Genomic DNA, 26,245 nt, shown 5'->3' with positions numbered 1-26,245 from the left:
CATGGTTCTCGAGTTCCACAGTAACCTCATGGATCTTTAGTCTGTCCATGTGAAACCATCCTGAAAACATCACCCAAAACATCACCCAAAACATCAGGATGGAGCAGACAGGTCTGGAGAGAAGAGTAATCAATATTAAAACGTTCAGCACTTCATTTTTCCAGGGTGCAGTCTCGGATTTCCCAAATCTTCTCAAAACTTGAGTGAAAGAAGCACTCGGAATAAAGCGACCCCAGTGTAAATATTTCATCCTTTATTTCATGCCATAAATAGATTTTTATTTAACCGAGAAGTGAAATCCCCCACCCCCAGCAGCAATCTGAGGTCCATCACACATCATGCACTTTTTGCTTCAGTTGTGTCTTAAAACAGTTAAATGATGAATTTGTTTTTTTTTTATATATATATAATTTTGTATAACAGTTAATGGACGAGACGAGAGCCAGTCATGACCCCTGCTGTAGATTTTATCTATTTGTTTTTTTTTACGCTGTTCACCTGATGAGCAACATGATCCTGTTTGGAGTAAAACTTATTGTACATTAATGCATTACTTTTACTGCATACATTTATTAAATATCTCATTTTCCAATCATAATGCGCCAGTGCCTTACGGCTTTATTACTTATCAGTGATCAGTAAAGAATCAAACATTTTCATTAAAACAACTTCAAGCATTTTAGTTCAATTGATTTCAGAAATCATTACAAAAATCTTTATCGATGTAAAAATGTAGAAATTGAACAGTTTTTATAACAAAATGATCATTTGGGAATTAAATTAATCAATTCGATAATCATTAATATAAATATATTATTATTGATCATCAAAAAGGACAAACCACTTGTGAGTAAAAAAAAAAAAAATCTATTTTTAATATATTAATATTCATAACTTTTGGACTTTTAATTTATTTATTTATTAATCCAACGTCCAAAAATGGAATTTGTACCTAATTTTTTTTTGCTCATGTTCCTTTTGGAAATTAAATTTATTTGTGATGTAGAGTTTAATGGTTCATATAAAATGGAGATTTGGAAGAATGTGCAGTTTATCGTAACATATCTCTTTTATTTGTTTGTTTGATTGTTTGTTTGTTTGTTTGTTTGTTTGTTTGTTTATTACCTAATTTATTAGCTTTAACTGTATTAAATCTATGATGGATTTCCTGAAAGTTAAATCTAGAGCAATGATACTTCAGCTACAGAACAGATGTACAGTGATAAAATAATTCATTTGTTTATACTGGTTGAACTGGAATGGGAATGGAACACCAGTGAACTGCCTTATGAACTGAAATCACATCCCATCCTAGCGTGAAGAAGGCCCAAGCCTAGGAGTTGCACATTATAATAATATCCTCTGATGAAGCCCCTGGTAAAATTTTTAATACTTATTATAAACGTAAGCACACATGCCCACATAGGAACTTGTATGAAAGTTAAACAAAGTCCTGGTCTCAACCTCAGCTCATTCGTTTGTATCTGATTTGACCAGACCGGATGATATCAGACTGATCTGTAGCGGTTATACCTGTACTGAGTGCTGTGAGAGACCACTCACTCCAGCAACGGAGAAGTTCTCTGAGGAACTGGAGCTTGTTCACCTTGTCCTAATCTCAGTGTATGAATATTAGAAGGTGTGAATCTGTTTACAGAAGTCTGTATAAATGAGATGGTTGTATGACTTCATCATCACACCCAGACGGCTCTGTGAAACATTCTGGAAATCATCACTTATAATACAATTGATAAATCTTGGAACTTGTGGTTTACACCTGACATCAATAACATCTAATGACATTTTATCACGTATGTGATTCTTCCCCCAAACACACTTGAACTAGGAGACCCAAAGCCTGACAATGCCCCTGTGCACAAAGCCAGTTCCATGAAGATATGGGTTGGAGTGGAAGATCTCTTTCTGTAGAGCACTAAACTCTGTAAAACACCTTTGGAATGAATGCTGTGAACGTTGACTGCACCCCAGGCCTCCTCACCGTCTCACCGTCTCACCTCCATCAGTACCTGACATGAAATCTAGTGGAACATCTTTCCAGAAGAGTGGAGGTTATTATAACAGTAAATGGGGACTAAATGTGGTGTTGGACGTTCAAAACAATCGTATGGTCAGGAGTCCACAAACTTTGGTCTATATAGTGTATTTTAATAACAGTATCAGTATTAACCATAATCACACAATCAAGATCTATTATAAAGATGAAGTGCTGTCAAAATGGAGTCCTGTAAGATTTTCCTCAAACATTTTCTCTTAATAACGAGGAGGAACAATGATTTGATAATAATTCAACATACAAATATACACAATATATATATATATATATACCCTAGGGATGTTACATATAGGAATTACGATCCAGGTTGCATAGAGACATCAAGGAATTATGGGGTTTTAAGTGCTTCGTATTCGTACTTTCTCCAAGTAAAAATCTCATCCTGCAGTATTTCTTTTGTCTTGTGAGACTCCAGTTCTGATGTCTGAAGTCCAGTCCTCTGCTCTGAACCAGACACTCTGTGTAACTTTCATTTTGTATTCATAAGCGATGAGTCATTCATGATTGATTTGTTCATTTGAGTCTTGAATGTGACTCAGAAGAACGAGTCGTTTTAAAGAACGATTCGTTCATTTTCTACTGGACTCTCATGAGCGAAGCATCTGAGAATCTCTGTAGGGTTCGTTTGATGTATTGAGTAGTTTAACCCTCAAGTCGTTTGTTCTTTTTTACGTGACTCCCATATGCGCCATGCAGTTACATATACTTATAAATATATTTATAAATTATTGGAACTATAGTTAATGTTGGTGTATGTGGACATGTTGGAGATCTGGTTACTGAAAATTTTATATTTAATTTCTGATCAAAGAAACAAAATAAATTCGTTCAATTTTTTTCAAGATTCAAAGAACCGAGTCACTGAAATGATCTTCTCGTCAGCAGTGTTCTGTATTTGTTAGAACTTTTGTTACAGTACATTTGCATTTGGTTTTAATATCCCAGGAGGAATTCAAACGTTTTGAGTCTAGTTTTTTTTTAACACGCCAACAGATGGCAGCACAAGCCTGCAGACAGAGTCACAGGCGGCACCGACCTTCATAAGTCAACGTGCTAAAAAAGGAAATTTGTCCTGCATCCATCAGGAGCTGTGCAACTGGTGCTATTCTGAACACATGCATTAACACATTTGCTATTCGAAAGGGGACTATTTTGAAGGTGATCGTGTGGAAACGTAGACACATTTAGTACTTTCTTATGAACAGAGCGAGTCTCCAAACTTTTTGATACCACGTCATACTTACCTGTACATGTTCCTGATACAGTACACTGAAGCAGAATTCATTCTGAGACGTGGCTCTGGTGTGTTTGATAAGACAAGCCTCATATTTTCAGCACAATTTCATAAAAATATGTTCTTTCCGGTTTCGAGTCATGTGTCTGTGTCTTACCTGCTGATGGTACATCTGCGTAGATGGTGTCCATTAACTCTTTAATAAAATGCACGCTAATTAGTACATGAGTAGATTCATTTATTCATCTTCTTTATGCTGGTCAGAGTCACAGTGGAACTCTGTGCACAAGACGATGAGCATGTCTCTCTCACACACACACACACACACACACGTTCCCACTAGGAGGCAATTAAAGGAAGCTTGTCAACCCTTCTGGCATTTGTTTGGGAGATGGAACTTTGCTGGAAAAAACCCATATGGACACGAGAAGACCTTGTAAAACTCGGCACAGAGATTAGCACGAGATCCAGACTGAATCCTGGACCAAATCTTGGACCGAATCTTTGAACGAATGCTGGATTAAATCCTAGACTGATTATTGGACCAAATCTTGGAGCGAATCCTGTACTCCATCCTGGACTCCATCCTGGGCTTAATCCCTGGACAGAATCCTAGTCTCTGGAGCTCTGTGGCATAAACACTGTCTGCTGTGCCATCAAACATCCCACACAAGCACATTTTGGCACAATTAAGTTGAGATGGAAAATTTCCGTCTCGGCCATGTTCATCTTGTCTCTTCATTAAATCTCTTTCTTTCAGAGTAGAAACAGGAACAATAGGATTGAAAATCTATCGTAAGAAGATCGTAAGAAGAAGAATAACGATGGCGTACCACATTTTCCTGAGCACCCGGTAGTGTCGAATCGCAGATTCCCTTCGCAGATTCATTTTCCTCAAACTCGTTCGAAAGTATTGTCTTAATTAGTGTTGATATGAAATAATGAGATCCTCAAGTTCTTGTTTAATTGATTATTTAACTTATTAACCAAAGTCTCAGCGGGACATCACCACACTCCCGAGCGGAGTCTTATAAACTTTATTAAACGGATTAAAATTACATTTGCATTCGAATGGAACAAATACACCGAGCCAATCTGGAGGCGGAAAGATGAAAAGTCATTACACGTCTCTGTTTTGCTTATATTATGTTAAATTCAGAAACGTACACGCTTAGTGAAGCGAACGCTTGATCAAGAGTTGTACAGGATTGAAATTTAAACATCCCTGTTTTCATTAAAGGCACATTAGAAACAAGTTTGTGATTTATAACCTTTCGCATCACAAGTAGTCAAATAAAACATTTCGGAACCTGATTTGATTAATATTAATTAAATAAAATGTTGGCTTTAGCTATTAAGTCTGAGCATTCTGATAATCAGATGTTTCAAACCTGGAAACTCTGGTGTACGTTTATCCATGATAAAAGCCTGGATCAATGGTGTGATTTATTTTTATTTTTATTATTGATAAATAAATTTGTATAATAAATTTTTAGAACTTTATTAGTATTATTATTTTTTATTATTTATTCTCTCTTCTTCTCTTTCTCTCTCTTCTTCTCTTTCTCTCTCTTCTTCTCTTTCTCTCTAGGACTACACCATCACCATGTATTTCCAGCAGAGCTGGCGGGACAAGCGGCTGGCGTACGCAGAGATGGCGCTTAATCTGACCCTCGACAACCGCGTGGCTGATCAGCTATGGCTACCTGACACCTATTTCCTGAACGACAAGAAGTCCTTCCTGCATGGGGTGACAGTCAAGAACCGCATGATCCGGCTCCACCCTGATGGCACCGTGCTGTATGGACTGAGGTGAGTAACGAAAACTCTGTCCTTCCCAACAAACCATTTCTCTATCACTTATAGTAATGCGGCACGATATAAAAGAAAATGCAGTAGTATTTAATACAGCGAGATGCAGGTCATGCATTTCACCCCCAGGCCTTCAGTGGTGTCCTACCTGAATCAATCCATCACTTGTTCCCATCACTATGATACCACATCTATAGAATCTATCAATATCAGAGAGAACCGCAGTAGAACAGAGCTCTGTATTACAGACAGGAATCTTATACAGTGAGAGTGAATGTCATTACTAAAGCAAGAAACCCAATTCAACAGTCTCCTTTCACTGTAGCCACAGCTGCACCGCCGCAGACATCATCTGTAGCAGAAACGTCGATATTCACATTTTTGTGCATTTTTTCAGTGCAATATGAGTTCCCTGGGGATGTGAAATCAAAGCAAAATTCTGTGTATTTGTGCAAATTTGAGAAATTCAGGAAAGAAAATTCAAAAGTATAAACGGTTGTCCCTCTTTTCTTGAAAAGTCCGTCTTGTAAAAGCAGTGTATCTGCAACCAAATCAGTTTCTCTGATTCGCTGTGGAATAAAAAAAAAACCTATTAAATCCGAATGAATATATCTGAGATTGTACAGGTTGCTTCAGATGCGGGTTGTGAGCTCTGACTTGTGCGCTCTCATACCATCCAATCAAAGCTCGTGAAATGCTGGCGTTATCGGACGCCTGCTAGAGGGCCCTGGTGTCGCCAACTCGAAATCTGATTGGTTGAAGCAACAGCCTTCAAACAACATGTACACTTGAGAGAAATGCTATGAAATAAAGAGAATAGATTATTGGGATTAATTTAACACATATTCAATGCAAAAATATTAAACTATAAGTTAGTGATCCAGACAGCAGGGAAGGTCTTTTTGGCCCTGACAAATTCCTGTTTATTTCAATAAACAGGAATTTCAGGGTTTTACAAACCCTTTCACTTGCATCTAAACTTATATATATACATACATACATACATACACTGTATGGCCAAAAGTATTGGGACAACTGACATTTCTAGCCATATGTGACTTTACCAACACCTGACTTTACTAACACCCTTGTAGCTGAATGAATCTCCACAAATCTTCACAAAATCTAGTGGAACATCTTCCCTTTCTTTTTTATACAGTAATTGTACAGGAATTGTGAAATGGGATGTTCAGAAAGATTCACATAGCAATCTTATGATCAGGTGTCCACAAACTGTTGGCCATATAGTGTGTATATATAAAGGATAAATCTTGATGTCACCTAAATGAGGATGGGTTCCGCTTTTGAGTCTGGTTCCTCTCAAGGTTTCTTCCTCATAACATCTGAGGGAGTTTTTCCTTGCCTATAAACTTGACTTGATAAATCTAAAGGATTATAACGTAATACCTTTTGCTGTAATATAAATGTTGTAAATGCAGATTTTTTAAAGAGAGCTTGTAGAACTTTTTATAGGCTTTAGAAACTTTTGGTCACGAGCACAGGTTGGTTTTTTGGCACTGAAGTTCATTTCACAGTTACGAGTGGCAGGTTGCCGTGTTTGTGGAAAGCTTTCCATTTTGGGCTGTGTTATTTAGGATCTGTGAGCAGTTCACAGCACAGCCAGGCCTTGTTGAGAAGAAGGTGATAATGGCACTGGGTGGGGAAGCAGAGTGCGAGCGTATGCTTTAGGCTGTCCTTTTGGGTTTTGTCATAAAACCAGAGACATTGCAGCATTTTAAAAATACATTGTGAAAAAGCATCAGCACTAAGAGGAAGAGTGAAATGTTTCACAACGTTAGTGGCTGGAAAACTTAGCTAGTTGAAATGTTAGCTAACTATCTAGGTCATGTACACGTTTCTAGCTATCGAACAAAGTCACTGTTACACTGCACTTCAATATGTTTAACACAGCATGTGATCACTAATGAAAATGAAAGTGACAGCTTAAGTTTATATATATATATATAAAGATTCATGCTGTAAAACATCTAAAGCTCTAGTCCAGATCACATGGCTCTAAAAGCTAGAGATCTTAATCTTAATGTAATTTACAAAAGATAGAGGTGTCAGAAGATTACAGACAGACAGACAGACAGACAGACAGACAGACAGACAGACAGACTGACCGACAGACAGACAGACAGACAGACAGACAGACAGACAGACAGACAGACAGACAGACAGACAGACAGACAGATAGATAGATAGATAGATAGATAGATAGATAGATAGATAGATAGACAGACAATAGGTAGCCAGAAAAATAGCCAGAGAGAGAGAGAGAGAGAGAGAGAGAGAGAGAGAGAGATTACTTTATTCATTCCAGAGGGAAATTTGCAGATATATTGCAAAACTTCTAATGTATATATTTATGCAACTTATAATTTGTTCACTTGTTTCTTTTATTTGTTACATTTACATTATTTTATTTGAGTGTTTATGTAACTATATTAAATTTTTATTGCTTTGGTCAGAATATTTCTCCATGACAGTCACATTTTTGAAACATTCCTATTCAAACCTAACGCTACACCAGCACCGAATCCAGTGTTGTTCCTCTACAGACAAAAAAGACAGAGAGATGACAGAAAAAAGTCCAGAACAGGACGTTAGAGAGAACTCGGCGAAGCGTTAACGCTGCCTCGATATCGCCCGAGCCGGGACTGAAAGAATCCCACTCAATCGAGCTATCAATAATGAAATATGACAAACTATTTCCTCTCTCCGTGAGACTCTGGTACAGGTGCCTTCATGAAGGATGGCGAATGAGGCTACAGCTTTATTTTTCTTTCCTTCCACCCAGGTTTAGTAAATGGATCCAAATACAAGAGATGGATAGAAGCAAAAAAAAAGGGAAAACGGTTTGCCCTAGCGAAAAGACCTGCATTCCAGATGCAATATATGGAAACGATGTAATATTTATTGAATGCAAATTGAAGCATCTATTAATACATAATGCCAGGCTGGGATTTGTAATCTTATGCGCTATTCTGGGCACAGCTTATAAATGTGCATTTTCAATTAGAGCCTCATTGTTGGAATTTACGAATGCACGATGATTTCCAAAAACACGACCCTCATATCAGATGTGGAATATTTATAGACTGTACCTCTTAAATGGCGAATGTGCTCCTTTGTATGGACTTTTTAAGAATTGATAGCAGGATTTAAGAGGAGAAAGGAAGCAGAAAAGAAGAGAAAGCAGGCTGTTCATGCCCTAATTATATATAAATATAAAAAAATTTTAGTCTTTTACTAATGTTGTTTGTTTCTTGGTTACTCGGAGACGAAATGTTTCAGCACCAAAAATAGACACAAGTGGAAATGTTAATTATAGTACGCTGACAGATAAATGCAAAGAAGCTACTGTAATGGCTACATTACTATGTTTCTCCGAAGCTCCATTACCTAATTTAAATCTACAAGTGTGCAGGGCGAGTGTGCTGTTTTTCACACTCATCCTCAGAATCCCACAAGAATTCCCAAATCAGAAAAATAAATAACCAGATTATGTGTTAATATTAATACGTTATACCACAGTCTGTCTGAATAGTGGATTGTGACTAGTTGGAAGTTTAAAGTTCAGGTGTGAATAGTGGATTGTGATTGGCTGGAAGTTCAGGTGTGAATAGTGGATTGTGATTGGTGGGAAGGAGTTCAGATGTGAATAGTGGATTGTGATTGGCTGGAGGTTCAGGTGTGAATAGTGGATTGTGATTGGCTGGAGGTTCAGGTGTGAATAGTGGATTGTGATTGGCTGGAAGTTCAGGTATGAATAGTGGATTGTGATTGGCGGGAAGGAGTTCAGATGTGAATAGTGGATTGTGATTGGCTGGAGGTTCAGGTGTGAATAGTGGATTGTGATTGGCTGGAAGTTCAGGTGTGAATAGTGGATTGTGATTGGCTGGAGGTTCAGGTGTGTATAGTGGATTGTGAATGGTTGGAAGTTCAGGTGTAGACAGTGGATGTTTCAACACCAAGAGCTAAGACAACACAAAACATCCAGAGCAGAGAGACAGGGGCTGATGAGACTGGGGTCTCCAGCTGTAATATTAATGGACGAACATGATGATATCTCAGAGCAAGTGGAGGAATTAATGGAGTGTTAAATGCTGACTTAATACGTCTCCTGACGGAGCAGGCAGAGGACGGGTTTACCAGTCAAGCTTGTGAACAGAATTAGATGTGGGCATAGAGAAGAGTTTTAGTGTTGTTTTCCAATGTATTACAATTGGATTTTATTTATACTTTTGTTTTATTGATATCCACAAGGTGGTATCAGAAAGATTCGAGACTAAGTGCTATTTACAGACAGCAAATTAGAACAAAGATCAAACGTGAAACTCTGCCACGAGGAACTTATAGAATAGAATAGCCTTTATTTGTCACATATACATTACAGCACAGTGACATTTTGTTCTTCGCATATCCCAGCTTGCTTGGAAGCCATGATACACCGCCCCTGGAGCACAGAGGGTTAAGGGCCTTGCTCAAGGGTCCAAGAGTGGCAGCTTGGCGATACTGGGGCTTGAACTCCCGACCTTCCGATCAGTAATCCAGCGCCCTAACCGCTGGAGCTACCACTCCCCTTTCGGTGCTTTGAGTGGCACACGCCCTTTAAGAGTGGAAGAACATCACTGGAAGACGACAAGAGATCAGGAAGACCTTGAACAAACTCAACCCTGAAAAAAATGTCAAAACCGTTCAGCAACTCCTGCATGATGATCGTCGGAGATTAGTCTACACGATATCACTTCCGCACCCACCCTACTCGCCAGATTTGGCTCCTGTGGACATCGTCCTCTTCCCGAAGGTGAAGATCCAGCTCAGAGGTCACCGTTTTGACACCATTACCGAAATTCAGCACGAATTGCAGAAGGTACATGACACGTTTCGAAAAGAAGAATTCCAGGACACGTTCCAGAAGAACATTGGGAGCTCTGTATTACTGTAAAAGGGGAATATTTTGAAGGTGGATAAATAAAGTACTTTCTTGTAAACAGAGCTCATCTCTAAACTTTTTAATGTCACCTCGTATATAACGTCAAACTACAGACATCCTGACATGCAACTTCAGAATGATCCAATGATCAGGCACAGAAATAGGTTGCATCGGTTACTTAATGAACACCATGTAGGCCAGAATCACAAAAGCATTGTGATAGAGAACATATTTAAAGGTTGAAGGGCAAATTAAGTAGCATCTCCAGAACATTCCAGATTTTCTGATCACTGATATAACATCAGCTTATTATTGGAGCACCACTCAGGGCCTGACCCAAAATGACTGGAGGGCCGTTCAGCCGTCTCAGACAGCACGGTCCAAACACAAGCCCCAGAGCCACGATCATTCCACAACTCTCAGATTTCCCTCTGAGGAGCTGCAGACCCACTTCTTCTCTGCTCCATGGCTTGATTCAAATCTACAAGAAACTCACAATTGGAATTTTTCACATGGAATACGAGAAAACAGAATCACACAACATGTAACACTCCAATCCATTTTCAGAAAATACACTATATATAAAAGTACACCTGAACAGGAGACCTGAACTTTCCTGCTATATGTGGTTCTTCTCCAAACTGTTACCACAAAACTGGAGGCACACAATTGTATCGGACGTCTTTGTATGCGGTAACATTAAATTTTGCGCTCACTTGAACTTGGAAACGTGTTCCAGCATGACAATGCCTTTGTGCACAAAGCCAGCTCCATGAAGATCTGCTTCACATGGTTTGGAGTGGAAGATCTCCTGATGTAGAACTCTTGTTCTCAACCCTACTGAACACCTGTGTGATGAATGTGAACGCTGACTGCACCCGGGGTCTTTTCACTTCATCAATACCTGAGAAAAACAAATGCCCACAAGGACACTCCAAAATGGAGTGGAACATCTTCCCGGAGGAGTGGAGGGAATTCTCAAGGCAAATGGATGCTAAATGCTCAAAAAGCACATACCACACTTATGACCAGGTGTCCAAAAACTTTTGGCAATATAATACATTTAGAACACAAAAGGAATTTTTTTTATCCATATATATATATATACTTCCTTGATTATTTTTGATCAACAAGACTCCTCGGACACTTATTTGTTTAGCCTATTAGATTAGCGCCAGGACATTTTAGCCCATCCAGACCCAGATTAAGTCAGCGCGCGGCTAAATTACAATCAATGGGAACCTTTTAGGACGGGACTAGAGTTCATTTATATCCAGATTCACCCAGACTAATGCATTTCTGCATTTACTAATTCGGTGTTAAGCTACAGATAACGCTGACTGTTCGTTTATTTTTCAGAGAATGGATTACAGTCGTGACAGCGGCGCGTTTGATTACTCGCACTTATTTGCTCGTCCTGACACGCGCGAGCTCACTGTACCTATCCGGCCGTTCTCACGGAAACGTATTTACGCGTGTGACACGGCAAAGAGGAGAGTAGAAACCGAATTCCTTTTTTTCCTCCGCTCAAAAAACAGCAGGAGCTGCCACGATTTAACATCGCCAATGTAATTAGGAAAATGCGCCGCGGCAGTAAATATCTCCGTGAAGCGCCATCGACTCCCACGCAGCTCATTAGCAAAGCGTGACGCCGCCGCTCCGATCCGGCCGGCTCGCTGCACTTCCTCCAGCTGCTCGCTTTTGTGTGCTGCGTGACGTAAAACGTGGAAAAACGTCCGCATTAAAAATAAAAAATAACAAAAAGTACCGCTTTACTGTTTTTACAGCAGCTCCTGTTCCTGTTTAGCGTTCTCATTTAAATCAGAAAACGGACGATATTGTGTTTTTCGAAAAAGTACAAATGGTTTTATTGTATTTCCAACCTATATGTCGGTGGTGCATGATCTACCAGAGACTGTATGAGGAGTAACAGAGTGCAGTAGAAGAACTGATGATCACAAAATGTCCTTAACGAAAGAACTAAGCAGCACAAGATGTTACTGCAGAGACAACATGCTGCTAAACAAGCCAGGTTTGCAGTGAACAGGATCCACGCTCCCTCTCTCTCTATCTTTCTCTCTCTCTCTCTTTCTCCTTCTGTCGTTCTCTTCATCTTTTCTCTTGCTTTCCTATCAGACTCCATAGAGCTCTCATCAACCGAGGACCGCTTCCCTTCCCCCTCGCCTTCCCCTCCCCCTTATTCTTTCTCTTGGCTACCAAACATCACTCAGAGATTCAAATGGCACAGTCAAGGCTAAGCTACGATTTCCTAAAGGTTACCAAGGTAACAGTCTCTCTCTCTCTCTCTCTCTCTCTCTCTCTCTCTCTCTTCCTTCCCCCCTTCACTTTCTCACTCCCACTCCTCCTTGTGCTCCTGCTTCTTTCTTTTTTTTCTCACCCAGAATAACCACAACGGCTGCATGCATGATGGACCTGAGGAGATACCCCCTGGATGAACAGAACTGTACCCTGGAGATTGAGAGCTGTAAGTGTGCACAAACACACAGGGATGTTCACACCGTCTTGAAAACACATCTTGGACGTGTACACTCACTGCATCATCTTCACTTCATACGAAGCCTGTACATCGACGACAAATCCCCGGGATTCTTTTTTTAAAGACTTTGGAATACTTGGTCATTAATAGTGCAGTGGTCCAGGTTAGTTCAGTCCAGAAAGAAGCACTAGTGGTTGAGTAGGTGAATTACAACAACACTGGATGATTTTATTTGACCCACAAAACCACACCCAGAACCTAAAGCGATTAATCATAGTCAATTTTACACCTCATTTTGTTCAACATGTGCATTATAGCACTAAAACAGTCCTGTTTTCCCCTCTAATGACCTCTCATGGGTTTTTCAGATGATCACTAAGAGTGTTCTCTAGATAGCATCATTAACCAAATGTCTGTTTGCTAGCATTACATACACACATTTTATGAGGGTTTGTGACCATTCTTTAAAAAAATCAGGGGTCCCAAAACTTTCTTCTGTGAGGGGCACATCCTCTTTCCTTTCGGTCTGTAAGAGAAAAGAGTTTATTATTTTGTTCTGCACCGTACAGACAAATACAGAGCGTTACTTTTCAACAGATATATCAGCTATTAAAAGATCTATTATCTAGCAAAACTTTATCATCAAATACAGATGTGATATGTAATTACATTTTCAAAATATGTCTCTGGCCGTTCCACATGTGGGTCGGGTCGTAGTTTGGGGACTATGCTATAAAAAATCCTTTACTTTGCAATGAGAAGCCACAATTCAAATAACTCAACACCTTCTACTATCTTTATATCAAGGGCCAGAAGGAAAGTTGCTCATTTCTATGGAAAACATCATCTGTTTCAGCAATTTGGGAATGTTCTTTGAATGTTCTAGTCCTCCATGTTTTGCTGAGATGGGCAGGAATAAACAGGCATCGAAAGCAAGTCTATAAAAATACCTGGATCACAAGGTTTTATTACAAATAGGATTTGTAATAATATAATAATATAAAAAATTGTTGCAACATTAAATCCAGCACATATAGATGATACATATAGTCAGTCGTTTTTGATTCACATTGAAATCATTCCACCTGAAAGCAGGTTGTCGGAACGGGGGTCATTTTTTTTACAATCAGTGGAAAAAACGTTTAAAATTTTGTAAAAAAAAAAAATCTTTGCTCTGAGTGCTTCGTTTCCTTCTCCAAAAAAAAAAAGATGGCAGATGGCAAGTCACAACTCGTCCACCTCGTCTATTTGATGGCACACCACGGTCCGGAGAGACCCGGTGTCAGCAAGTATGATCATTACGTTCATTTACACTGCTCACAACATAAGTGCAGTGTTGCCTACATAGCCAGTGGTGATAAATGCTTGGATAGGCTTTTTACTCAGGGGCAAAGTGACAGCATGGATATACTAAAGAAATATCGAAAGGGTTTTCAATTGGTATCAATGAAAAATGCTGAACTGATGACCAGCAGGCCTGGAGATGTTCTTTCTTATGATCCCTGCAATAATGAATAAATGTGCATGCCGGCTTCTTAAAAACAAAAATTGCCTAAAATGCTTGATAAAAAAAAAAAAAAAAAAAAGAATATTGTTACAGCACAGCTTCAGGGTCTCAGATTCGATCCTCTGTGGAGCATTTAGAAAGTTCTTCCTACGTTTGCGCTGGTCTTCCTCAGGGTCCTCCAGTTTCCTGAGTAATCAATTTGGCGGTAATGAAGGAGCAGCTTTCCAAATGGGATTTTCTCAAATACATGTCCTGATGCAATGGCTTACATAATGATTTCTATTATGTTCTACATATTTCCCAGGTTATAATTGGAAAATGATTGGACTGGACTCACTGTGTGTGTGTGTGTGTGTGTGTGTGGTTGTGTGTGTGCTCACATTTGGAGGAGTGTTCACAGTGATGCCGTTTGGTTCCGCAAAGAACCTTTTAGAAAAAGAACCCTATTTTCGCTTCAATCTTTGCAGAACTACAAGGAACTCATCCCAACAGTTCTTTGTAGAACCACTCATGAAAATATTTTGAATGACCCCAATTGATTCCTCCAAGAATCTAAACACTTACATTTATCATATCATTTATCAATGATTCAGCTCACCCTTTTTACAGTAAACACAATCCAGTTCATATTGAAATGAATGGTAGAACTTATTTCCCGGTTAAACAACAAATTTGTGCTTAAATTATCAACCAATTAATCATTTCTTCAACTGATTCAGTCCGATGTAGTGAACTGTTTTTATGAGACCTTATATATGATCAGGATTTGAGCTTACTGGGTGTAAAGAACCTTTTTCTGCTACAAAAAACCTTTTTGTCTGTGGATAAAAGTCCATGAATAATAATGATCTTCATAGAACAATGCACCTGTTATTAAAAAGCTTTATGATGAAGAGTGTTGGACAAAGGGTTCACTCAGGATGAATGAGAGAATGAATACATGATACTGTAAAAATTATTTCTCACAAACACTTTTTTATTCCTTCGGACACCCGCGAGTCACAATTCCTTAAAAAGAAATTCATTTGCTGCTTGAGAAGGATCTGAGGTCAGGGAAATCATCTGGCCTAGAGACACTCAACCACTGGCATTAAGGCAAAATGATTAAAAAGAGATGAATTGTAATCCGGGCCGGGAAATGATATGACCCCCTGACAGAGCGCTGGAATACTCAGAGGGTGCAAGGCGTAATTAAAATATGATATACAGCTTTAACATCCTTGGAGCCAAGACATATATGGTTTCTGGGAACTCCGAGAGCACATCATAAACACTTATTTAAAATATCCAGGGTCCATGTGGGGCTTTTGTTTTGTAGTTTGTTTCTGTTTTAAATTATATAACACGGATTTTAAAAAAATGAATCTTTTCATTTTTAAGCATTTATATTCTTCATATTGACATGAATTGATGTCAAATGGCAGAAATCAGATCAAGTCACTTCCAATTCTATAATTCTACACTACTATAAATAATCCAAATACACGATACAGACAAAAGTTTGTAGATATCTGACCTTGAACATCCCCACATTTAGTCCCTATTTGCCGTTATAATGAGCTCCACTTTTCTGGGTAGATGTTCCACTAGATGTTGTGTAGATTTATTAACATACGTGTGTTAGTAAAGTCAGGTACTGATGTAGGTGAGAAGGTGAGGAGGTTCCAGGGGTGCAGTCAGCGTTCACGTTCATCCCATAGGTGTTCAATAGGGGTTAGAGCTCTATAGCAGGAGATCTTCCACTCCAACCCATGTAAAGCAGATCTTCATAGAGCTATAGCATAGTGCACAGGAATGTAATGGAACAGGTTTAATTCTCCTAGTTAAAGTGTGCGCCTCCAAACATATATGTCTGGAAAAGTCGGGTGCCCCAATACTTTTGACCGTAGAGTGTATATAACCATATCCATGAGCTTGTCCTGACATCTCCTTCCCTGTATTTCCTGTAGACGGATACACCACAGACGACATCGTGTTCTTCTGGCAAGGAGGCGACAACGCTGTAACCGGAGTGGACAAACTGGAGCTGCCGCAGTTCTCCATCGTGGAGCTGCGTCTTGTGTCCAGAGAAGTGAGGTTCACAACAGGTATGCAACACAATGCTCAGAAAATTCATAATAAATTATTTGAAAGAAGTTTCAGAAGGTAGAAGCAAAACAATTCCAGATTAGTATTTTCAACAGGACAGAACTTCTTCAACAGGGTGGCCAGATTAGACCCAGTGACTCACAGTCTCGTGTGGTGTGGTGTGAAATAATTACCCACATCCATAGAAAAGAACATTATGTGACCTGTCAGTTCCCTGGAATCAGCTGCCTGAATCGAATCAAAGCATCTTAGTATCACTTTATGTTGATTTGGGATGGAACCGAATACGTTATTGAACAAATAGCCGTTCCTACACAAATACAAATCATTACAAGCACAAGGTTTATCAAAGAAATTCATCCCTGATAGTCGTATAATGTAAAAAATATACACCAGACATTCTTCTCCTGTTGTGTCTGGAGGAAGTTACAGCTCTACCTCTGCCATGTTAATCCGTATTCTATGTGACTCTCAGGACACGTCTCGGTCTCCGTAGTGTTGTGACGTGTCATATTCATGTAGCAGCAGTTTAGCGACGAGAAATCGATCTACAGATCAAATATTGGTTACAAATTATTGGTCACTTTCTAAATAATAAAAGTGAAGAACATCTACTGATAATTATATAGATGTAACGTTGGTTGGGTTCTTGGTGTTGGTGGGCTCTTAGCTCTGTTCTGCCAATCTATTTATCACCACCGCAGTTTAGACACCGAAAAGGAGCTCAAGAGATCACAACACTTGGTTAATTGAACATCAGGAGATGAAACTCATACATTAGCCACAGTGGATTTAAGGGTGCATCTCATCTCATCTCGTCTCATCTCGTCTCATCTCGTCTCATCTCATCTCATCTCATCACGATTCAAAATCACTGTTTTCGATGTGTTATCTTCAGACCTTATTTAAAGTTGTAGAACATCATTTATAATCTTAAATTTTACTCCTTACATATAAACAAATATTTGTTACTGATGCAAATGCGTAAAAAAAACATGCGCCGGCGCACACTTTTTAAATCAATGCATCACTTCGTTAACTTTATGCCGATGCACCGATGTGAATCGCTCAATCTTACTATCCCTCGTACAAAGGAATGCATTCTTCTGTCCTCCTGACATGTATTCAGTTTTTTTAAATCCCGAGTTCAGTCTTTTGTGTCGCTTTATATATCGTTTATTGTATTTGTGTAGTAAAAGATTCTATTCTTTCAAAATATAATGCTTGTTTCTGCTAGTTAGATTTACTGTTATAGTGGGATATGATCTGAACATAATCACTCAACCATTCAGAAATTCCACTGTGGAGAGTGAATAGTGGGCGGGGTCATCTTCGACGAGGCCACGCCCATCAGCGCCTTTATATGGCAAAGGAAGTGGGTGTGAATTAATCTGTATAAGTTTATAATCACTGTAAAAGCAAACCAACGACAGAACTACATGAAAAGATGTAGCAGTTTTGCTTCGTTACCTCCCTGTACTTGATCCTTTCAGGTGCTCGTAATTTTATTTGTAGTTTTGTTTATCTAAAACTTTTTTAAAAACGCTCTTAAAATGTATAAATTGTGATTCAAAGGTAATTTATATGCGTTTTTTGGGGGGTTTTTTATTCATCCGTCACATTTGAAGTAGATCAGGACCATCTTGTTTCCTACGGCACGCTGGACGATTCAATGGATATTCTCCTTTTTTTTCTCAGATTCCCCCTAAAAAAAAAAAAAGCAAGAAAAAAAGCACTGCGGTTTTATCTGACAATTCTCCCAGGGACACCGGAGCTGCCTGCTGAGAGGAGGCTTAGAGAAAAATCTGCCACGCTGGCAATTTCCAGGCATGTTTAACTGGAATCAAATCTGTCCCTAGAAAGGAGTACATTGTGTAGGAGAGAAATGAAACGTCCCGTACGAGCAGGAGAAATAGCCATCCGTTGTGTCAAAGTACGCTTTTTTTTTTAAAGAAAAAAAAAACTTCCTTGTTAATGTCTTATCTGCATTTTTTTGCATCCAGGCTCGTACCCCCGGCTGTCTCTGAGTTTCCGCATCAAGAGGAATATAGGCTACTTCATCCTGCAGACCTACATGCCCTCGATCCTGATCACCATCCTCTCCTGGGTGTCCTTTTGGATCAACTATGACGCCTCTGCTGCTAGGGTAGCGCTCGGTAAGGACTCTGGGGTTGTGGAAAAGCTTCAGAGTTGAAATAAATGATCAGTTTAACATCTACTCCTCCTGTTATGAAGCAAAAGTCATGTACACATGATTGGTTCTCATGAGATCCATCTAGTTCCATTCAAAGCTGCTTGGTCTTTCAAGTTTAGGAGGTGCCCTTCAGGAGGTCCAATTTGTATGTATGCAAGGATGGATGCACATTGAAGGGATTTTGCTTTTGATTGGACATCAGGCCAGTGGAGCTCAAACGCCCTGAAATCAGCTGCATTCCAGAGCTAGTAGAGTTTCTTAAAGAGTCTCAGATCTCAGAACCAAGTAAATTTCTCCAGATCTCAGGGCTCATCACACTCCATCCACCATTCCAGACAAGAACATGGGCCAAGCAGGACTCTAATAAAGAGAAGAAGAAAGAGGGAGGGGAAAAAAATGATCATTACACCACACTTAAAGGAAACATGGAGTCTACGGAAGGTCAAAGATGTTCACTCATGATCACATAGAAAAAAATTGAGGTTGCAAAAAAAAGTGTAGCGATGTTGAACCAGCACCGAATGCATGTATGAGGCCACTTTACTTAGATTCCATCCTGAGTTCTTGTGCATGTTCTCCAAAATGATTTCTTGATTTTTTTATTTAGTTCCATGTCCCCGTCTCTGGTTGAAAGAATGACTTGCTTTCTTGCAGGGGTCACTACGGTACTCACTATGACGACCATTAACACCCACCTGCGGGAGACCCTCCCAAAGATCCCCTACGTGAAAGCCATCGACGTCTACCTCATGGGCTGCTTTGTTTTCGTGTTCCTGGCCCTTCTCGAATATGCCTTCGTCAACTACGTGTTTTTCGGACGAGGACCCCAGCAGCAAAAGAAAATCAACGAGCGCCTCAACAAAGCTAACAACGAACGCCCACGCTACGAGGACAAACGTCTGCGAGAACAGGTTGACCCCACTGTCTCTCACTGTCACAGTGTTCAGATACACACACTGAAATTCAGTCTTATTTATGTGTGTTTTGGATTGTTTTAGATGCACACTTATTCTCATTAGAACGCATTTCCTGATAGAGTACATTTAGAAGCCCCCAGTGGCCATTTCTTTAATTACTTCTTACTATAGAGGCTCATCATAAATATAAACATTTTTGGTCAAAAGTATTTGGACACCTGACCTTTTCAGCCGTATGTGCTTTTTCCCCAAACTGTTACACAACCTCACACAATTATATCGGACATCTTGTATAGCACTTTACATTTCTCCCTACACTTCCCTTCACTGGGAAGACCCAAAACTGTTCCAGCATGACATGAAGATCTGCTTTCCATGGGTTGGATGGACTGGAAGATCTCCTGCTAAAGGGCTCCAACCCTATTGAACACTTTTGGGATGAATGTAAACGCTGACTGCACCCCAGAAACCTCCTCACCTTCTCACCTGACTTTACTAACACGCTTGTGGCTAAATTAATATTCAGTAATCTCCACAAAATCTAGTGGAACATCTTTCTAGGAGAGTGGAGCTCATTATAAGAGGGAAAAGAGACTGAATGTGAAATGAGATGCTCCAAAAAAAGTACATACAAATCGTATGGTCGGGTGTCCACAAACTTTTGTCCATATCGTGTATAAGACTATTGTATTTATTATTTATTATTCATGTTGGATATTACAGTAATAATCCCATAATGTCATGCTATTAATTCATGTCTAAGATCTGCTGATCTAGCTGCTTCATTCTTACCAACCTATCAGGTTATCTTTGTAGCTTAGGAATTGATCAGAAGTGTACCATGCGTGAAGTGTGGTATAATATTCCTTTTAAAATTCCCACATTTTTGGAGGAACATTTTTTAGAGCTGATAATTTTCACGAAAGACAATGTTCTATGTTGTTTATGCAGAGTTTCTTCTCTGACCATCATGTTGATGCATTGTGTTGAGAGGATTTCAAAAAACTGTTTATGCATTGTGAACGTTTTTTTAATGTTCTCTTCATCTCTTCTTTCGCGTCGCAAGGACTCCATTTCAGCGCCGTTTCAAACCAACACCCTCAGGTCATACACACAGCGAAGAAATTTGTATCTCGAAGAACAAAGAAAAGTTGGGGTACATATAAACTTAGAACCTCATTCTAGCTGTAGCGATGTACTGTAGGTACCATGCATGATGCAATGCCATTTAATATTTAATACCATCTGTCAGCCATTACATTCTGTTCTCTAATTCTTCCTGAGTACACTCTTAAAAATAAAGACGTGTTCGTAGCAATGTTATAGAAGAACCTTTTTTGTAGAAGTACTTAAGAAAATGTTTTGAATGACCTCGATTAATTCCTGGTTAATTCATCACTCAGTTTTCTTTTAATCCGATGTAATAAAGTGCTTTATATGAAGTGGTATCAAAAAATATTTAAGACTAGTTTTGTAAAACGACAGCAGATGGCAGCACACGGATGCGTGCACAGTCACAGGGAGCACCGACCCTCATAAGTCGGTGTGCCGAAAGTCCTGTGTACATCAGAAGTTATGCAACTGGTGCCATTCTGACCACGTGCGCACTCTGTCACACGTGAGTTTCTCACAGCTGGCCGTTTTTGACACTGTTGCGGAGATCCGGCGCGAACCGCAGAAGGTTCTTCAGGCGATTCGAAAAGAAAACTTCCAGGACACGTTCCAGAAGAACACTGGGAGCACTGAAGGTTTGAAGGTGATCGTGTGGAAACGTCGATTAATAAAGTACTTTCTTGTAAACAGAGCGAATCTCCAAACGTTTTGATACCATCTCATATGAAAAACTGTATATGATCAAGGATTTGGGATGATTATCGGGTATGAAGAACATTTTTTACAACAAACATTGTGTGCGATGGGAAGTTTTTATAAAAGTTCTTCACAGAACCGTACAGCTTGACCAAGGACCATTTGAGATCCTTTATTATTAAGAGTGTAGAGTTTGTTGTAAAAGTGGCATCGTATCTTCATTGCATTTGCATGAGATGTGAGAAGATCTGTTTCGAGGAGTCATGGATTTTCGTGGTCATGACCATCTCTTTCTTTTTCTACCTCCGCCTTTTTTGTTGTTGTTGTTTTGTCTGTTATTAAGGTGGACGCTTACGGGAACATCCTTCTCACCACTCTGGAGATGAACAATGAGGTGATGCCGTCAGACGTAGGCAGCAGCGTAAGTGACTCGCGCAACTCCGTCATGTCGTTCGACAGCTCGGGCGTGCAGTTCCGCAAGCCTGTCGGTTCCTCGCGCGACGGTTTCGGCCATCACTCGCTGGAGCGCGGCGCCATGCGCAGCCGCGCCAACTGCCGCCTGCGGAGGCGCTCGTCCAAGCTCAAGCTCAAAATCCCCAACCTGACGGATGTGAGCACCATTGACAAGTGGTCGCGCGTGATTTTCCCCATCACGTTCGGATTCTTCAACCTCATCTACTGGTTGTACTACGTGAATTGACACACACACACGTCCTCCCAGGAAACATGGGCCATATTTTGAGAGCACACACTGAATTGGCTTTGATACAATTGAAAAATATGTATACACATATAGGAAAAGTTCATACATGTATATGTATATGCATATTTCTTATATCTTATATTTCTATACACGCAATGCGGAAAGGACCTTTCTGATGTAAAAAAAAAAAAAAAAAAAGTATTATATAGATTGACTTGAATGTTTAAGAATCACGTGAGACAAACGTTTCTTTTTTTTTTTTCTTCTGAAAACTAACAAAACAAACAAACAAACATACGAACAAAAAAATCCTCCTGAGGGGTTGGGACTAAGGACTGCATGATATTTTTGCTAGAAGAAAGATTGCAAGATAAACAGAAAAAAAAAAAAACGGATACGGCAGAACATCATCACGGCTTTTTATCGAATACATACTGCGATCAAGCTTTCCCGAATGCAGCTCATGAAATCAGTCGTGGCTCGTATGCTTTCGAGCACAGAACGGGCCGAACACGTTCCTCCAGCCCTCAATCCTCCTATCAGTGCCCTTCCTTTCGGTCCCTCGTGGAAGGGACTTGTGATTTTCTCCCCCTGGTTCTATGCTGTACAGCAAAACTCCTCTTCTGGATTATGTGTAGTTTCCTTGATTTTCTTTTTTTTTTCTTTTTTTGGTGAGAGACTTTTCTCTATAGGTATAAAGCTCTGGTCACTGGTTTACACTGGACGGCCATCCCGCGTTAATACACACACACACACACACACACACACACACGCAGACCCCACCAAGAGACTCCTTTTTTTTTTCTTTTCATTTTCGTGAGCGTTTTTTGGAAATTGTTTCGATTTTATTCGGGTTGTGAGGATTCCGACTAGCCGACTGGTTGCTCTTATTTTTTTCTTTGAAAATGTTCTGAAAAGAGCAGTTCGTTCAAAAAGCATAAAGTTCTAGAGTTAGCGCATCGCTAGATAACGAGCCACTTATACGCATTGTTCGTTCTTTTTTTTTTTTTGCTTTCCGTTTTTTTTATTACATTTTTTTTTTTTTTTTGAGAAAAAGGATCAAACAACATCAAGTGTACATTTCTTCAATATCCTCATCGAATATGGTTAGGGAGAATAACTGTATTCTTGCTTTCTTCTCGTTCCTAGTGATATTCATCCGTTTTGTAGATAAAGTGCTCATCATTATCGACTCACCATCGATTTTGTGTTGTGCAAGGATGTGAAAAAAAGAGACCGTGGTGAGCTACAGTTGCTTGTCCGAGCTTGTTTTTTTTTTTTCCGAAGTCAGTCGATCACCTATATGAAGTTGTGTTTCAAAAATGAACAGAGTAAAACGTGTATTTAAACGGATGGTCATTGTTTTAAAAATCTGCTAAATATTCGAGCCCATCGTGTGACCTGGTATTGTACGTGATATCTCGCTCATCTTTAGACGGCCCACAATTGTTTCGTTTTTGTGTTTTTTTTACTTGTTTATTTTTTTTTTAGGTTAATTTTTGGTTCCTCTATAATGTGCCTGTCTGCAACCTGAAGTAGGTGTCCTCAATCGATCACTGAAGTAAAAGAGGGCTACAAATGGCGCTCGATCTTTGACCTGCAGACCCACCCACAGCCCTGATGTTACACATCTCTTAGGATTCAATCCCAAAGACTGATGACATCAGCATGATCAGGAAACAAAAAAAAAGAGCTTCTGAGTCTTAATGGGGCAAAATAAGATGTACGATAAAAGCCATGAACTGACGTGACAACCAAAAAGGCCTATAAACCCATTCTTATGTCATTCTTTCTGCTGAATTTCAGTGTAAAATCCACTCATCATCTCATGCAGCAAAGGTCATGTACACAACCACAAACACACACACACACACACACACACACACACACACACACACACACATATGCACACCAGTTGTTATGAGATCCATCTTGCTCCATCCAAAGCTGCCCGATCTCAGCAGGGTTTGGGTCATTCATGAGGTACCAGATGGATGTGTGAATGGATGGATGCACATTGCAAAGGTTTTGTCTTTGACCAGACATCAGGGCCAGTAGAGCTCGAGAGCCCTGAAATCTTCTGCGGCCCCAAAGGTTTAGGAGGTTCTGAGCAGGTCTCAGTTCTCAGACCCGAGTAGATTCCACCGGCTCTCTGCTCTCGCTCTCATCACATTCCATCCACCATTCCATATGAGAACCTGGGACAAGCAGGACTAACGGGAAGAGAAAAGAGAGTGAAAGAAATAAAACAATCACGGAAGCTCCTGAAGGTCAAAGATGTTCACTCATGATCACATGACAGAAAGTGCAGAAAAAAACGGTGGTTTCAAAATAACTTTATATCAAGTGTAGCAATGTTCATGTTGCGTGTGTATTCCATGAACCAGCACTGAATGAAAGCAGATGTGAAGTTTCCTGCAATTAGACATTGATTAAATGCTCAGTTTTAATCTTATTATATAATCACACGTGTGTACGGACGAAGCGGTTCAGACGAGCGCACCCTCTGTAGCTGGAGAAAAACTATCCCTAGTGTAATTTGATAAAGCAAGCGTTTTTCAGCGACTTTGCTCATGAGGTCACATGACTTTTGCTTGAATGATCGCACGATTGAAAGGTGGCCATGGTTTGGTTTAGAATTTTATCAGCCCTGTTTGAACATCCTGGCACCTACTGTATGTGGAGAAATATGTCCAGATGTTATATTACAGGTTTTATCAAAGGCTATGAAAATGATATGAGCTTGAACAAACAGTCGTGAATTTTTCTACGGTAAATAATTCATCACGTAAATTAGGACACAATTGTATTATTTATTGGGAGTTTCTACGCATGCTGCTTAAACGTGAACATCGAAAACGTATCCTGGTTCGTTTCTGGGCACGAATTTAAATTAGCGAAAATGAAAACCGTAAAAATGTATATTTCAGCGTGTCATAATTGTGTAACGATAACGATCAGCGAGTTTTTTTCCCTACAAATCTGCCGACTCCCAATGCGAGAGTCGGCGTAATCAGACCGCGAAAGCGTTTGTACGCAAAAAAACGTGCGACGTCTGTACCTCAGCAATACGACACGAACACCACATGGCGAGTCGATTTCAAGCCTGAGATCTATCGAAGATCCGATTCCATTCAAACCTGCGTTAATCCGATCCTGTATCCTGTTCTTGTGATAAAAATAATAACAATGTGTGTTTCTAATTGCTAACGCAAACCCCAAAAAAATTAGCCACGTGAAATATACACGCGATTCTTTAAAAGGCGCTGCTCTGCATTTCCTGAGTATCCACATGCGTCTTTCTTTCCCCGTTATGAGATTTTTGGTCATGCAAGTGATTAAGTGCATTCGATAGAGGAGATGCTAATTTACGGCGGGTAACTGGCCAAAAAAATCTAAATACTTAAATATATGTAGCAACACTGGGGTGGGTGGGAGGGTGTGTCTCTTGTGACCCGTCTTGCTAATCGCTACGGTCGTATAATTTTATCTGGGAAAATAAAATGCCCATGTGATCATCATGTGATAAAGTTTCAGCAGAAAATTAAGAAAAATGTGTTCGATGATTTTTCTCTCTGCTTTCGTAGCATCTTTGTCATGAATTTGGACACGAGGAGCCCCCTTTTGTTTTGTTTGGGTTTTTTCCGTGGAGAGGTCGAGGGTCAATCGTGCTCCCTCGTTTTCACCGAGCGCAAAAAACAAAAGTCAGTGATTGTTATTTATTGAACTTCTATGTTAGACATTTGTTTTGCATGAGATCAGGTTTGGGCAGGGAGATACAGTATGAACCCTGTTAGCATCTTTGACCGTAGAATCGCTCCTAGCATCTGGGAGTTCGGTCACGTTCTGTACCTTCAAAACTGTGAGTTCAAGAGGAAAATATGGTTCATATGGTTCTTATCCTAAAATCCTGAAACCTATCCAATTAAAGGAAAAGTCATTTTTTTATAAACAACACGACTACAAAGAATTTACCATGACGGCAGTGTTTTAAAGAGAACCCTCGTGCACGGCAGACCGGCGCCGGCGATGACCGTGTCGATCCGGCCTACTGGAGGATGTGTCACAGTTCTTGTCTTAATGGTTTTGGAGTAAATAATTTATGTTCAAATTCTTTGTCGATCTTAAATCATATAAATATATATATATTGTATATGTTTAAAAGGGAAAGCTTTATATAATATATACTATCAGGGATGGGATGGGGGCGGGGCTAAATAAAAAAAACGACGATGGACAACACGTCATTTCTTATCACTTCACTTCATTCACTCCAAAATCATCCAGATTGATCCATCCGCATCCAAATCACGTTTTTTTTTTACGCCAGTTCATTCTTTTTTTTGTTTTGTTTTATTTTGTTTTGTTTTTCGCCACAAAAACACCAGAAAAAGGAAGAACAAAAAACTGTTGAACTGATTTCAATGTGAATTTTTTCTTGCCTCTTGTGTATATGTGTAATTACATG

At 39.6% G+C, this 26,245-nt stretch overlaps 1 protein-coding gene across 1 annotated transcript in view; it reads left to right on the top strand.

Annotated features, from left to right (window-relative positions):
* Positions 1–25,196, top strand: part of gabrb4 (gamma-aminobutyric acid type A receptor subunit beta4) — a 62,913-nt gene extending 37,717 nt beyond the window's left edge. Inside the window, exons 4-10 of the mRNA XM_046868625.1 lie at positions 4,900–5,120; positions 12,465–12,547; positions 16,016–16,153; positions 18,158–18,310; positions 19,003–19,259; positions 20,332–20,421; positions 21,418–25,196. Of these exons, the coding sequence (XP_046724581.1) occupies positions 4,900–5,120; positions 12,465–12,547; positions 16,016–16,153; positions 18,158–18,310; positions 19,003–19,259; positions 20,332–20,421; positions 21,418–21,774 (1,299 nt within the window). The 3' untranslated portion in view covers positions 21,775–25,196. The remainder of the gene's footprint in view (positions 1–4,899; positions 5,121–12,464; positions 12,548–16,015; positions 16,154–18,157; positions 18,311–19,002; positions 19,260–20,331; positions 20,422–21,417) is intronic.
* Positions 25,197–26,245: the final 1,049 nt, after the last annotated feature.

This window comes from Silurus meridionalis, chromosome 15 (genome assembly GCF_014805685.1).
Source record: "Silurus meridionalis isolate SWU-2019-XX chromosome 15, ASM1480568v1, whole genome shotgun sequence".
Lineage (NCBI taxonomy): Eukaryota > Metazoa > Chordata > Actinopteri > Siluriformes > Siluridae > Silurus > Silurus meridionalis.
Note: the sequence above shows the minus strand (reverse complement) of the source record. Positions and strands in the feature narration are given on the sequence as shown.